Source organism: Episyrphus balteatus, chromosome 3 (genome assembly GCF_945859705.1).
Source record: "Episyrphus balteatus chromosome 3, idEpiBalt1.1, whole genome shotgun sequence".
Lineage (NCBI taxonomy): Eukaryota > Metazoa > Arthropoda > Insecta > Diptera > Syrphidae > Episyrphus > Episyrphus balteatus.
This window is the reverse complement of record NC_079136.1, coordinates 46803233-46820067: the sequence shown is the minus strand read 5'-3', so window position 1 is coordinate 46820067 and position 16835 is coordinate 46803233. Positions and strand designations below refer to the sequence as shown.

At 29.3% G+C, this 16835-nt stretch overlaps 1 protein-coding gene across 1 annotated transcript; it reads right to left on the bottom strand.

Annotated features, from left to right (window-relative positions):
* Nucleotides 1-430: 430 nt before the first annotated feature.
* LOC129915297 (facilitated trehalose transporter Tret1-like) lies at nucleotides 431-8969 on the bottom strand. The gene is made up of 5 exons (XM_055994785.1): nucleotides 8887-8969; nucleotides 8666-8824; nucleotides 1654-1796; nucleotides 1479-1587; nucleotides 431-1410 (listed from the first exon to the last, which is right to left on the bottom strand). The coding sequence occupies exons 1-5, from the start codon at nucleotides 8930-8932 to the stop codon at nucleotides 470-472; spliced, it is 1398 nt and encodes a 465-aa protein (XP_055850760.1). The 5' UTR covers nucleotides 8933-8969; the 3' UTR covers nucleotides 431-469.
* Nucleotides 8970-16835: the final 7866 nt, after the last annotated feature.

Below are 16835 nucleotides of genomic sequence, written 5' to 3'. Positions count from 1 at the left end.
ATGTTAGTGCTGCTATTTACACTATATAAAGGTCAGTTAGAAATGTTAACAGTACATTTTTAGAAAGATGTATTTATGGCGCATGGTCCTTAAGTCCTTAAAATTCATTTGAAGTTGAAATGTTTAAATTTTTAAAATAATTCTTTTTGTCAAAAGCCGCTATAAAAATGATTGCGCACTTTTAGGTAAGAACTATAGTATAATTTTTGGTGTTATACGTAAATACAGAAAAAAAACATTATGTACATTGTACAGTACCTTTTTGGTTCAAAGACATTTTGAGCAAATTTAAGTTTAAAAATCATATAAATAAAATTAAAGTGGTTATTTATTTTTTAAATTAAAAATGAAAAATAGAAATTTAAAAAATAACAAAACATCTTGGATACATACATAATTTATAAAATTATTTTTAAAACTTATTCTTAAGCTTAACATTATTAAACAAAAATACCTACAACTTTGTTATTTATGTTTTTGACAAATTAGAACTAATAGAATGTTTTCTCGATTGCAGTCTTTCTTGAATTCTCTGCAAACTCAAACCTTTCGTTTCAATTACCACAAATACTACAAACAAAAATGCTAAAACGCAACAAAGTGCAAAAAACCAGAAGGCATAATACGTTCCTAAAGCATTAAGTTCTGGATACCAACGTGTTACCACAAAAGATACAAGCGATGTTATTACAGACACAAAAGATGCTGCAACTGGTTTAATATTCGATGGAAACATTTCACCAACAATTGCCCATGGAATTGGACCAAATCCAAATGCATAGAACGCATTGAATGATAGCAAAGCAGGAACTGGAATCCAGAGAAGACCTGAAGAATCGCCAAAAGTTTGAACATAGAAGAATATGCCCAATCCAAAGAGGGCTATAAACATTCCAGTTGCTGAGGTCAGCAGGACCATCTTTCTTCCAGTTCGTTCAACTACAAATGGTGTAAGAAGATTGCCAGCAAGTTGAACCAAACCCATAATAATTGTGGCGATAGCTGGGTCTAATGATGATTTGGCACTGCTAAAGATCGATTGACTGTTGAATAAGACGGCAGTTGTTCCACTGAATTGTTGAAACATAAGCAATCCTCCGCAAATAAATAGAGCTTTCCTGTAGCCTCGGTTTTGGAAGATGTCGAATAGAGTTCCGGTGTTTAACATAGCTTTGTCGACAGATTTTTGAATTTCGTTCATTTCTTCTTCGACAATTTTTGGACTTTGTCCTCGAAGAAACTGCAGAGATTTTAATGCATTCTTCTTTTGTCCCTTAATTGCGTAGTAGTATGGACTTTCAGGCATAAAAATGAAGGTTCCAAAAAATATGATTGGAATAATAATGCAGCACCATTGAAGCGTCATGTAACTCACAAAGGGTCCAATGATGTAGACATACAGAATTCCAGCTTAAAAGTTAAAAGTTAATTGATTTATTTTTTAAACTGAAAAAGTAAAGTTCAATTGAAATTCATACCTGCCATAAGTAAAGTCATAAGGGATCCAACAGCTCCTCGACAATCATCGGTTGCTATTTCTCCAATATACATTGGCATTATTGTAGCTGCTAGTCCTGCTCCAAGACCCTGTTCAAGGAAAGTTGTCAAACTTCTTGATGTATTTTTTTAAGTTGAAGAAAAAGTTAAACTTACCTGAAATAATCGGGCAACGTATACTGAAGGAATTGATCCACCAACCATCAATAATATGTATGCAGCTGTGAAAAATACAGAACTTGACAAAAGAGACCATTTTCGTCCAATCTTTCCAGCTAATGGACCAGCAATAGGAGATGCTATTGGTATTGAAATGAAATAGTGGAAAAGTAGAAATTTAATTTAATTTATTTTAATTTAAATATCTTGATAGTAATTTAAAATGAGAAAATTTGCAAAAGGAGATTATAGTCCAAGATCCCAGGGCCGCCAGACATTACTTATTTTCTCAAGAAAAAAATGTATGGAATTACGTAGTGCTAGGACATACTATTAGTGAATGGATACTGGCTATCTTGTGCCGACGGCCATTTTACCACTAACAGGTGCTAAAGGTACGAAAAATACGTTGTTAGATTTCTTATTTTCTCAAGGCTGATTTTTATATATGATACTCAGGGAACTAATACATTAATTTTTGTAAGCTGCCAGACCCGTCGGATGGGCCTAACACCTTGCCAGACACGCATTTTAGTATACGGGAAAGTTAGATTTTGTTATATGGAGGTCTGGGAAAAATTTTATAACACATTTTGACTTCAGGACTCGAAAGAGTATCAAGACACGAGTCGAAAACCACATTTTGAACAATTGCATCTAGAGTCATTTGGCCGCCATTTTGTTTTTTTTTTATTTAATTTCAATTTTTCACATAACTCATGTATTTTTGAATCTACAGAAAAAAAATGTATTGCAAACTTGAAGATAATTTAATTTACTACAATATATGTTAAATTACTTTTTTCGATTATACCTTCGGTTTAAGAGTTAGGGTGGTTTTTTTTTGAAACCATATTTTCATCATATCTCATTTATTTGAGCTTTTTTGAAAATTAACTTGAAGTAAAAGTTGTAGATCTTTTTATTACCTTCAATTATTACATTGACGGTTTTTCGATTTGACAGTCCGTTTTTGATCTGTAGGAAAAAACCCGAGTCGAACTTTATGTACGAATTTTGTACGAATTTTGTACTCAATGTACTTAATAGAATCTATATAACTACTAATAATTTTAAAATAAACCTAAATATGAACTTTGTATACTTACTAATCTCAGTATCTCCTAGGAACCCTCCACTACGGATAATTAACGACTTTTTAAACTGAAAACACTAGTTTAATCCTAAGCATTCTATTTGTGTCCAGAATTAAAAGACCTAACTAAGTACTTGAAAAACTCTTTAAGCTTGGTAGATACTACTAATACTATTTAAGCTAGGTTGAGACTATTAAAACATCAAACACTTTTTAAGTTCTAAATGTTCTTCTTCAAATTTATACTTTTCAATTCTTAATACTATTAAAACTCCACATTCTAGGTATGTCCAAGAAACTCAAGTTCAGACATGCAACAAACTTGCTCATTGTCTGATGCACACATTAAAGGCCATTCGAAGTAGATTATGGCGAGTTCGGGTCGGTATCGGTTGATTTTTTTTTTTTTTTTTTGTGAAAAAAATCAGCGTACTCTATATTAGGTCTGTTTGATGGATGCCGTCTAAAACATAAATATTTTTTTTTAACATTTTTAATCAAATTCTCTAAAAATATTTCAGTTTTAGGCAGTACCCCAACAGACCTATTATATGTAGGTATAGTGTATACATATACGTAAAATAAAAAAAAGTTCTTAAGTTCTTAGAAAAAAAGTGGAATGTAAAATGTGGAAGTGAAATAGGTAAAGTGAAAGAAAAAAAATATGCGTGTCGGTCAAAATAAATATGTAAATTATTTTAATAATTAGGTACCTACTAATTAAATGATTTTGTTTTGCTCTGAAGCAAGTAAAAAAACCATAAAAAAAGTAGTTTTCGTCATGTCTTCCGTCGGTCCGTGTGTTGGTTTGTCAGTTCGTTGCGTGCGTGTCGGTGCGTGCATCTGTACATGAAAATGCAGCTTAAACGGGTGGACAGATTTTCTTGAAATTTGGTATGAATGATTTTTTCATAATTTGCAAGCTTGTTTTTTTTTTTTTAATATTTATATTTCCTTTGGAAAGTGTACCTCCAATACAATTTTTCGAGCAATTGCAATTTTTGTAATAGAATTTACTAAGGAATATGCTGGCGGTAATTCTAACATGACTGGACTTGTTGGTAAATTAATTTAAAAACCATTAATCTTTCTACAATTATTTTTTAAACATTCAGTGTTTTTGAGGATACAATACAGTGACACAGTGTTGGAACTAATTCTTTTTTTATTGATTACACCTGAAAACTGACCTGTGAATTTTTCTTACTATGTCTGGGATCACCGCCGCGGATGATTTCTAGCTGCAAGGCCCTTAAGGCAATAAAGTCGCATTTTTTTAATGGAAACTATTAAAAAAATACTAAGTAAGCCTAGAGAGAATAAAAGGGCCTATAGAGTTTTTGGAAATATAAGTAGAATAAATAGGTCTTAATGCGTTTTCATAGAATATTAAGGTTTTAAACAGGCTTTAATTGAAATTTTTTTTTTGGTCCTAAATAACTACCCAAAATGGGATTTTTTCCGATAACCGACTATTTGAGGTCTTAAGTAGAGGCTATTTCCTTTAGAAATCTAGTGATACTTATGACCTATTGAATCTAAACAAAGAATGTTTAGGTTATATTTAGGTTTTAAATAGTGCCAAATGTTCGACTCGGGAAACTTCAAAAAGGTTGCAATTTTTTAATATAGGAAAAATGTTCTAGTACAGGGTATTTTGCATTAGATATAACAACAACCTAGGCGTGTAGGTTGCACTCAGACAAGAACAAAATTGTATAACTAACACTGCCAGACCCATTCCGACAGCCATTCCGATGACTGCCAGGCCCATCCGATGGTCTGGCAGCTTACAAACATTTATTGAATTAGTTCCCTGAGTATCATATATAAAAATGAAGCTTGAGAAAATAAGTAAAGTTAAACTATTTTTTTCAAAGCATTAAGGTGTCTGGCAAAAAAAATGGCTGTCGGAATGGGTCTGGCAGTGTTAGTTATACGATTTTGTTCTTGTCTGAGTGCAACCTACACGCCTAGGTTGTTGTTATATCTAATGCAAATTACCCTGTACTAGAACATTTTTCCTATATTAAAAAATTGCAACCTTTTTGAAGTTTTTTTTCCTACAGATCAAAAACGGACTGGTCAAATCGAAAAACCGTCAATGTAATAATTGAAGGTAATAAAAAGATCTACAACTTTTACTTCAAGTTAATTTTCAAAAAAGCTCAAATAAATGAGATATGATGAAAATATGGTTTCAAAAAAAAACCACCCTAACTCTTAAACCGAAGGTATAATCGAAAAAAGTAATTTAACATATATTGTAGTAAATTAAATTATCTTCAAGTTTGCCATATATTTTTTTTCTGTAGATTCAAAATTACATGAGTTATGTGAAAAATTGAAATTAAATAAAAAAAAACAAAATGGCGGCCAAATGACTCTAGATGCAATTGTTCAAAATGTGGTTTTCGACTCGTGTCTTGATACTCTTTCGAGTCCTGAAGTCAAAATGTGTTATAAATTTTTTCCCAGACCTCCATATAACAAAATCTAACTTTCCCGTATACTAAAATGCGTGTCTGGCAAGGTGTTAGGCCCATCCGACGGGTCTGGCAGCTTACAAAAATTAATGTATTAGTTCCCTGAGTATCATATATAAAAATCAGCCTTGAGAAAATAAAAAATCTAACAACGTATTTTTCGTACCTTTAGCACCTGTTAGTGGTAAAATGGCCGTCGGCACAAGATAGCCAGTATCCATTCACTAATAATATGTCCTAGCACTACGTAATTCCATACATTTTTTTCTTGAGAAAATAAGTAATGTCTGGCGGCCCTGGGATCTTGCTCTATTAGATTAAGTAATGAGATTTCCAACATACTGTTGGATCTAAGAACACTTAGGAAATGGCATTGGAATGTAAAAAACGGCAGATAGTCAGTAGGGATTTTTGTTGTTAAACAGTTTGTTTGTTCTAAAAATGAGGGAAATCAATTTCGAGTAACGCAACGGCTTGAGTGTGAGAAGTTAGCCCTCCTTCATTCGAAAATTGAATTTTTGAAATTTGTTCCAGGTCTTAAGAGTTTTTGTGTCAACTTTTTGAACCTCTAAGTTCATACATTTCATATATTCGAATTAAAAACAAATTTTTGGAAAACAAAATGCGAAAATTTTTTACGACCTAAATTTTTTGGAATAATGGTTTTAAATAAATAAAAATTTAAAAAATGAGGCCCCAAACTTAAAAGTATAGAAGAGTAAAGTTCCAAAAATTTGAAACAATGTTAGGAAAAAAAAGGGGCTCTAAACCTCACATCTTGAATTTTTCAAAAATTAAAAACTTTCAAAAATAACAAATTCACACACTCCAATGTTTTTTCTTCGGACTTGGTCGGACTACCCGAAGGTTCTTAGTTAATTTTGAAAAAGAGCCAATTCGTGTGAGACCATAATGATTTTTCGATTCAAAATGGTGTATCAAGCTCGCTCGGTGTCAAAAAATTGGAGTTTTCCTTTAAATCAATATTAAAACAACATGTATAAAAATTGAAACGAGTTCAGTTCTTGGAGGACAAAACTCACCACTGACCGGACTTTAAACAGTATGCATAGTGAAATAGCTATAACTCCAGCCCATAAACTTGGTGGTAACACACACAAGTTGTTGTTGTTCATTCAAAAACCTTCAATATAAATTAATAGATTTCGATTAAAATGTTGAAATTTGAAAAACAATTTTTTGGAAACCATTATTCCACGATGGGCAATTTTATTTTTGCGTAAAAATCAGTTCGGATATTTTTTTAGTTGCATTTTTGGAAGTGTTTCGTTTGACAACCGTGTCTTAAAATTTACTTGGACATTATTATAATTGTGCCAAAAATGAGAACTCGCCTTTTTGTACAATATTTAATTTAGTACAATTCATAAAATCTCGATTCTACAAATTTTTAAGACTATTATTAGAAATAATTTATTAATAAACTAATTTTTTTTTTTATGCTGCATATATAATTTTAGTACATAAAAGGTAAATATTACGTATTAAGAAGTGATATCTAAAGATTTGATAGCCTCTGAGAGATTTCGTTATGGGAAAAAAATTCAGATTAGTGCATTATGTCTTATCGATATAAAATGTTAATTATTATACCATTGAAAAAAATTGATAGTTCTACAGCTCTGTTGAAGATCTAAGAGCTCTGTTGGAGCCCCAAAATCCCTCGTAGCAGGCTTCTACTAAGAGAGCTTTAAGAGCTATGGAAGTAGTTTGCTTGAATTTTTAGAATCGATTCAATATTGCTGGAGATATGAGTACTAAATTCGACGGTTTCAAAATTCAAATTAATTCGCAGAGGCATCATTTAAATGAAATTCACCATTCACTAAGAGTTAAATTATTAATTTTTTTTTCTGCTTATGAATGCATACATAATTTTTAACAAATTAAGTCTAAATTATTACTTTGATTTGGTTCGCTTTTTCTCAAAAACATTTTAAATAAATTTATGATCTGCGACACACGCTTTTGACCTTTAACAAAGTTGAGCGAACAATTAATTGATTAAAAATAATTTTTTTGCATTTTGTTATTCCAACACATGCTACATAAACTGCGTCGAAAATGAAGTTAATGAATATTGTTATAATTAATAAAGGTTTTAAAAATATATGTTATGGCTCTTACTAAATAAAAATGATAAAGGAGATGGCACATTTTTGGGCCCAGTGTGTTCACTTACGAAATGTTTATCAAATGAAAGGTGACGGTAAGCACATTACGTGGGTAAAATATTTTCAAATTCGTTAGTGGGGTTTTGGAGATATTTGAGTTTGAAGTTTCGGATTTCAAAATCAAGATTTCATCTATTTTTGCGATAAATTAATCGTAGAATGCGTAGAAAGGACTTTTTAGATTGGAAATTAGTTAATCTTTCTTTTTCTAGTACATCATTTTTCTCTAGGAGTTATACTTTCAGAGTAACAGAACCGCAAAGTATCTCATTCTCAGTAATTCCGCACTTAACTCTAAGGGTTGTTTAAAATATTTAAAATATCAAAAAACACACAATTTTCGGTAGTGTAACTCTGAAATTATAACTCCTAGAGAAAAATGATGTACTAGAAAAAGAAAGATTAACTAATTTCCAATCTAAAAAGTCCTCTCTAGTTTTCTGTCCGACCAGTCGTTCTCGAGATATTGAGACAAATGCGTTTTTCAAAATGGCGGTCGCCCCACAAGACCAAACAATACGCAATCTGAGATTTGTACTTGGGATAAACCCCTCTTCAATACTGCATTCAAACTTAGCTCAAGTCATAGCTTTTTCCAGATTTTTCCCCATTGACTGAACTATAGTTTCTATTCTTATTATTTAATAGGCATATTTCAGCGCGTTTTTGTGTATTTTGCTTATTATAAGGTTTTTGTATGTTTTATAGAACTATTTTATATATAGAATTAAAGGTAACACATTAAGCTATCGAAAAATTACAAAAAAAAAGTGCATGTCACCACTGAATATTTTGATATTTCGATGTGCCAAATGCCTCGCTTAAAAAAATCACCTTTTGAGAAGTAAATACCTAATATGTATTATTTTTTTTTAACAAAGAAAAAAACTTTTGATACAGATTTATAGACAAGAGAAATACCTTTTATTTTATACCAATATTATTTCTGTACACCCATTATTACGGATTCTACGATTAATTGATCGCAAAAATAGCTGAAATCTTGATTTTGAAATCCGAAACTTCAAACTCAAATATCTCCAAAACCCCACTAACGAATTTGAAAATATTTTACCCACGTAATGTGCTTACCGTCACCTTTCATTTGATACCAATTTCGTTAGTGAACACACTGGGCCCAAGCTCCATAGAAAAATGTGCCATCTCCTTTATTCCATTTATCTCAGGTATGTGCCATTTTAAAAATTGAAGAAAAAAATGAATTAACTCACCCATTAAAGATCCAAAACAAACTAAAGAACTTATCCATCCTTCTTCCGATGTGCTAACTCCAAATGCTAAAGGACTGTCATACGTGTGATCTCTCAGTTTTGGCATTGTAGGAGAAGCCCACCCGACAACTGTGCCAAGTGAAAAGTAGGCCATGTTAGCTAAATGGTGATACATTTTTATATTAAGCTCCATTAAAATTTCACAAATGTTCTATATTTACCACTCAGGGCAGCCATGTATATACGATATTTCTTCACAGGTTCCATGGGGCTAGGTTTTTCCAACAACGTGTCTCTATTGTCCATAAACTTGAAAGATATAAACACTTTTAAAAATTTTTGCTAGGAAAAGGATTTCTTCTATATACCTTAACAAAAAATATAAAATCATAAATTTAACTAAAGGTTATTTTTTAATAAATTAAAAAAACGTGTTGCACTTTATATAAGAAATCAGGTGTACTTTTTTTTGTTTATGAATTAATTATTGAGTTAATCGAATTTATTTTCAATTAAAATTATCTTACACACTTTGCACAAACTTATACTCGCAAATGTAGCGAATAAAAAGTCAAGGATGCGCGGTAGATCTTCGTTTCCCTTTTATAAACAAAAACTCTCAATTTAATACAATAACAAATTATCGAAGAAATTATAATTATAAACGATAAGTGACTACAGTTTGATAATATTAATGATATTGTCTAATCTGATGTCTTTTTAATTAGACAATGACACTTGAAGGAATTCAAGTGCCATCGCAGTTTGCAAGTTGATATTTTCCATATATTTTAATAATACATTTTTATTTCTGTAAAGAATTTATCAATTATGGGTTGGCTTTGATTCTCTAAGTTTTGTGTAGTTTGTTTTGCATTAATAAAAAAAAAAGAAATTCCTGGAATTCTTGAACTCACTTTTAAACTATTGTTACTGACATACTACCTATACAAACTGTTGGGGTTTATAGTTTTAAATTTAGATTTTCAAGTGACGTGTTTATTTCACATTAAAATTTCTTATCCGTATTACTTATTAATTATTACTATTATTATTATTATTTTTAATACAAAATTGAGGTTAAACAAAGTTTAATTATTCTTTACGTAAAACGACGTTTACGTGACTTGGATGGTCTTTATAATGCCTTTATTAAATTGGCCTAGTTTCAGCTTAATCTGCAAGATTCAACATCATTCAACTGACAAGTTCAAAGATTTTAACTCTCAAATTACAGAAATATAGGGAAATCATATCGAAATCAGTCGATTAAGTTGAATTTTGCAAGACACAGTCAAATCCAACAAAGATTTTTATCAAAACGTATTAACCTTTAACAACAAAAAAACATTTTTTGCCCAATATGTTCGATGATCACATGAAAACATTGCAATATTTTCTCTAATTTTTGTAAATATAAAAAAAATTTCAGGATAGTTTTAATGCTTTTTTCACATGATTGTTGTCAAACCTCAAATAATATTTGTTATAGGTCGTTTCAAATCAAAAGTCCCATGGAAAATTGAGCAAAAATAAAAAAAAACTCATTCGCTTACTGGAAGGAAGCATTTATGAGGCAGCTGAACTTTTTCTAAAATTACGATAAAATAATGAAGAACAGTTCTTGATATCCCTATTTTAATTAATTGATCCGTCTGTGAGATTCACTGGGTTAGCCTCAGAAAGCGGAGGCAAGTCTCCCGGGCTTGCATCACTCCATATCCGCGGACAATACAAAAAAACATACAATTATTTAATTATTTATCATTTGAAGGCAGTTGGGATAACTTTGCCGGAGATATTGTTGTAGGACTAGGTGAAGATGGACCAGAAATGTCCAGTTTATATCATAGCAATTCATAACTTAAAATTCTATTCACATCTTTTCATTTGTATAATTGGGCAGTAAATATCTTATTTTTATTTTTCAATTATTTTGGAGTCGTCACCATAGAAATCATTAATAAACAAATTCAGATTTTTCGTTTGCTAATTTTTTTTCTCCAGCATTTCTTTCATTTAAACAAGCATGATTTGTTGTTATTTTTGAGTTGATTTGTCGCAATGAGCCAATAAAATTGAGTTTTTTGTTTATTTGTTCTCAATTTTATTGGAAGGGAGAAAATAAACTCTGAGTCAGGACTTTTGATTTGAAACGACCTATAAGACATAATTTCAATTGTTGAATTGTTATAGGTCGTTTCAAATCAAAAGTCCTGACTCAGAGTTTATTTTCTCCCTTCCAATAAAATTGAGAACAAATAAACAAAAAACTCAATTTTATTGGCTCATTGCGACAAATCAACTCAAAAATAACAACAAATCATGCTTGTTTAAATGAAAGAAATGCTGGAGAAAAAAAATTAGCAAACGAAAAATCTGAATTTGTTTATTAATGATTTCTATGGTGACGACTCCAAAATAATTGAAAAATAAAAATAAGATATTTACTGCCCAATTATACAAATGAAAAGATGTGAATAGAATTTTAAGTTATGAATTGCTATGATATAAACTGGACATTTCTGGTCCATCTTCACCTAGTCCTACAACAATATCTCCGGCAAAGTTATCCCAACTGCCTTCAAATGATAAATAATTAAATAATTGTATGTTTTTTTGTATTGTCCGCGGATATGGAGTGATGCAAGCCCGGGAGACTTGCCTCCGCTTTCTGAGGCTAACCCAGTGAATCTCACAGACGGATCAATTAATTAAAATAGGGATATCAAGAACTGTTCTTCATTATTTTATCGTAATTTTAGAAAAAGTTCAGCTGCCTCATAAATGCTTCCTTCCAGTAAGCGAATGAGTTTTTTTTTATTTTTGCTCAATTTTCCATGGGACTTTTGATTTGAAACGACCTATAAATATTCTGTAAAGTTAAACAAATTTTAACACTGGAATTACTGTAGTTGTTTTTCTTTAAATAATAATATTTAAACGAAAAAAAATTAAATTGTGATCACCTCGATGTTATCCTTCATATTTTAGATAGTACAAACTTATTTGAAGATTTTTATATTTGATTTAATAAGATAAAGAAATTTATCAAGAAAGTACATTAAGAGAAATTTAAGATATATTTCCGCAACACACACACCACTCATTATAGAAAAAGAAAGTACACACTTCAAGAACGACAAACATTGAATCATTTCATTTTTAAATATTTGAATTTGTTTGACTATATTTTAAATCAAAATAAATAAATTACAAATTCAGTTTTTGTTGTCATTCAACTTAAAAATGATTCCTTTCTTCATAACCTTTAACTATGGTTTACTTTCTTATTTTATTTGTATTTATTTAAAAAAAGTTATGCAAATAATGTTAAGCCAATTGGCAATAAAATGTTAATACATTGAGCATCGAATGGAATCAATTTTTAAAAAATAACAAAAATAAAACTAAACCTACATTTATTATGCAAGTGAATTAATTCAAAATAAACAAAAATTAATGATTAAATTTGGTAGGTATAAGCAGAATTAAGAAGAAACTGGTGGTATTAAATAAAACTTGATTGAAAAACTTTACGAAACATACAGTTATTTCATATGAACGTGCCTTTCAAATTTCCTGCTCTTATCAATCTCGTGGGCAGTCAACAAAATTGTTTTCTTGCTTTTTTGTTTTTTTTTTTCACATATGTAAATAAATTCATCCATTTTCGTTTTTAATAGCGTTGCAACTTTAACTGTGTACAAATTTCGAACTGTTTATTATTAAATTTAAAATGGACTTTTGAATTTAAATACATTTTAAATAAGTATGTTTGAATTTTTCACTTGCGTAGTTACTACTTTGTCTTCGTTCAATATTTCAAACTTATACAAAATTGGTTTGAGGCTTTGCTATTTATTATGTCGATAATATTATTTAACTTAAAGCTTTTATTTTTATTTTGACAATGGTATAAACATTAGTTGTTTTTTTTTTAATTTTCACAAATGTATTTGATAAAAAAAAATTCAAAAGAAAATGTTGCACATACGCCACAGTGACCACGGAGAGTTTATATTTTATATTGTTATTTTAATAGCACATATTGACATTTTTTTTAAAGCACAAATTGCTTTGGTAAAATGCTATATTTTCCTTTTGACTTTCTTTTAGATTACTCAATTGATCGGAACAACAAAAAAATAGGAAAGGAATAGGAAAATAATGTCCACACAGTTGTCCACATTTTTATTACATTTTCAATTTTTTTTTTTTTGTATTCAAAAAACAATTTATTTTTCAAAATGTGTTATTTTTTTGTTTTAATTTAATTTTTTTTTCTGATAACTTTTATATTGATTGTTACTTATCACAATAAACTTTAAAATTTAGACTTTTTTATCAATCAGTGGTGCTATTCCACATAAACATAAACACTTGTTAAATTTTGTTTCAAAAAATTTTTTTTTTTTATTGTTATTTAATAAACAAAAGTTATTAACTGGTCATAAAATTTTAAGAATTTTTTAATCAAAGTAAAATTGTTTGCAATAATAACTATAAACTCACCGGCTCACTAACTTTATGATAAATAACTAACAAACGGAGTAGAGTTTGATTTCCTTGAAAAAATCCAATATCGATGCATGATTGTAATTAAAGCTGCCAGAGTTGAATTTTAATTTGAAATAAAGTTAGCTTTGATACGTGCTACGCACGTGTTAAAACATTACTACCTGTTTATTTATGACCGATGTTAAGTTCATGGAACCAAAAAGTACTATGCCATACATCAGCCGGCTTAAAACAAAATTTATATCCGATGAAGAAAAACCTAGGGTTACAATAATGTCTGAACTAGGTGTAGTGCAGATTTAGTTTTACTTTATTGTTCCTCCTTTATTTTTTTTTTTTAAATAAAAACTCTCATCAAGCTTAAAATATGTGTATTCCACTTAACTTGTATTCTTCATATTTGTAAAGTAAAGATTAATATTTACTAGCTACAGTTGAATATTTTACAAAAAAAAATTGCTTTAAGTGTCTCTATAGCAAGTCAAAAAACATGTCGGTTTCAAAAGATCAATTAACTTTCATGTAATTGTTCAACAAAATAAAAATAAGTAAATTAATAAATGAAAGCATTTTTCTTTTCGCTGTGATTGAAGAACAATTCAAATGCTAAAGGAGATTCTTTTGAAGTGTTTACATTTGTTTTAACAATACTGATGTGTTGACATAGTAAAAGTTATACTTCTTTATTTTACATTATACCTACCTGTAAACAATATGGTAATTTCTATACAAAAATTTAAATTGCATAATAATAGTAATAATAATAATAATAATACTATAATGAAATAATTTAAAATTGAATTTAAGATATATGTATGAATTAGACATAGGTACAATAGTTAAAGGTACTCACCCAAAATAAAATATTTCTTTCCTACTTATAACTGTTACCGAATATGTGGAGATTATCAAAAACTGTTGAGAGTATTTATATCATAATAATGACTACCTACTCAATATTGATATCTGAACAATATTTGCAGAAAAAAAGCTAATTAATTTTAAATTAAAGAGTTGTTACTATTACCTTTTACATCCATAATCTTCTGCCGTTTTATGGTTCTTGAGATAAGATGGGTAAATGGCGTATTTTATAGATATCTGCTGATTGGTGTGAAAGAAGAATAATATAAGATTATACATAGGTAATGGCCTTTAAAATGAAGATTGGGTCAAGTCCAATGCATTTACAACAAGCATCATCTTGAAACAATAAACAAAAAAGATAACAGGATCAAATATATTTGTACACTTATGAAAAACATTTAAAAAATTGTGAAAAAAAGGTATACCATACACCCATTTATTTTCTATATTTGTAAGAAATATAAGAAGTATGCTTTATTGTCATGAATAGTGTAATTTAAAATGTAAAATTTGTGACACTATGTAGAAACAATTCTATCGCATAGTTGAGTCATCAGTTTTAAGAACGGATTAAATCCTACCCCAACCCCTTGATAAAAACGCGGCTTATATGCATATCTTGGTAATCATTTCCGACATTGCCAATCAAGCGATTTTAAAGCTTCATAAAGTGTATCCATTCTGTTGTGTAATTCATTCAAATCTTGGTGATTAATTAACAATAAAACTATCTTCAACTTTAACCATGGTTCCTCAATTTTTTGACAAGAACCCTTTACTTTTAACCTTCTTAAGGAAAATTTCAATGGATTTGTGATTCTTAAAGAAAAATCTACAAACCTTGTGTTAGTCTTTGAAAAAATCATAATATTGAGATGCTGGTTTAAGTGGTTTAAGAATGTCATTTCTCTAATATAGTATAACTAGCTGACCCGGCGGACTTCGTTCCGCCATTTTTTGTATTTATTTTTAATTTTCGACTCTATAATTAGTTAACATTTTAAAATGAAAAAGGGAATCAAAACTTGAAAAGTTTGTAAAATGAGTTTAAAAGTATTCACTTTTAAACTTTTAGCAAAAGTGGCCTATGTAAAATATGGCCTATGTTAAAAACGGCCAAAAAACTTGGGACAAAAAAACTTGTTTTTCCCGTTATTCGATCAAAAATCATTTTAAAATTTAAAAAATTGTAAATGCTTGCGCATGACTAAAGCCTATATTTCCTATAAGCTTGAGATTTTTTCGAGGCTTATAAAAATTACAAAAAAATTAAAAACTACTCAAAAATGTCCCTAAAAATTAGGTTGTTTTTCAAAAATTTTTATTTCAAAATACAGGGCCTATGAAAAAAATCCGTTTTAGACCCCTAATTTTTTTTTTAATATCTTTCTCATGGTGTAATGAAATTTCTGTGCAAAATTTTGCGTACCTCTAATTAGTCTTTTTTCGAAGGTCTAAGACTGCATAAATACCTTCACAACTTGGTTTTGAAATTTTTTTTGAATTTTGTCAATACTTTTTTAACTATTGAATAAATTTGTCTATCATTTTAAAAAAAAATCAACTTTTACGACTTACCGTTTAGAAAATAGCCTCTTTTTTCAATGTCGTGTTACCACTATTTACCCTATAAAATCTTAAATTTTTTTTTGCCTTAAACCTTCTCCTCTTATACCTCTTTGATTAAAAAAAAAAAATTAAGAAAATAAGTCAGCCGGTGTGGCCGGTTAGCGAACGTACACAAAACCAAACTTTAATATATATAATAGATAAAAAAAAATTGTTACACTCATGAAACTTGGCAAAAAGTTTGCTTTCGTTATAAGAACTAAGGATCAAAAAAGTCTGTAAACAAACTTAAGGTGAAAGGTTGTTTATTTTCGAAGAGACATTAAAATTAGCAATTTGATCCCAAAAAGGCCAATGATTCATTTTATTTTTGATTTCGATAACAAATTAAACGTTTATACATTATAATTAAGTTCTTAGAAGTCTTACATTCATTATTGGCTTTTTGGGACCAATTACAGATTTAACTGTCTCTTCGAAAAAAAAACCCTTTCTCCTAAATTTTTTTATGAAAACTCTATTCTTGCTTTCTATCCGGAATTCAACGTTTTTCTGAATTTATATAGGTACCAGCACTTTTATTATTTACTTTTTCCAATATGTACCTGTATTTTCTCTACACCAAAAAAAAAAAACACCCTTTCACCTAAAAATAATGCATAGACTTATGTTATTCGTAATTCCTACGAGGAAGATAACATTCTTAGTAAATGTCGTAATTTTGCCAAATTTTTTTAAAAACCTAATAATTTCGTCAAAAAATGAGAAAAAATTACTTTTTATATTTTAAAGTTGAATAACTTCGAAACGCGGGGGTAAATCAAAAAAATCAATAAGAGCTTTTTTGTAGAGCGGACAATTTTATAAAAGAAAATGATTTTTTCAGAAATTTGCAATGCGGCGGTACTAAATGTTAACATTAAGGGCTGAAACTTTTACAGTATTTTTTTTCGTCATTTCCAACAATATTTTCGGTAATGCTTTGAACAAAAAAAAATTTTTTTGAATCAGTCTATTAAATACAATTGATTTCATTGGACTTATTACAGATTTTCCTTATTTTCGAAAACAAAAAAAACACCCTTTTACGAAAAATATTAGTATAGACTGCTTAGATTCTTGGTTTCTGTTATAAGTGAAACATTTGTTTCAACATTCATTAGTGTAACATTTTTGTCCCAGTTTTTGTGGTATTAATTCCGAATTTTATCAT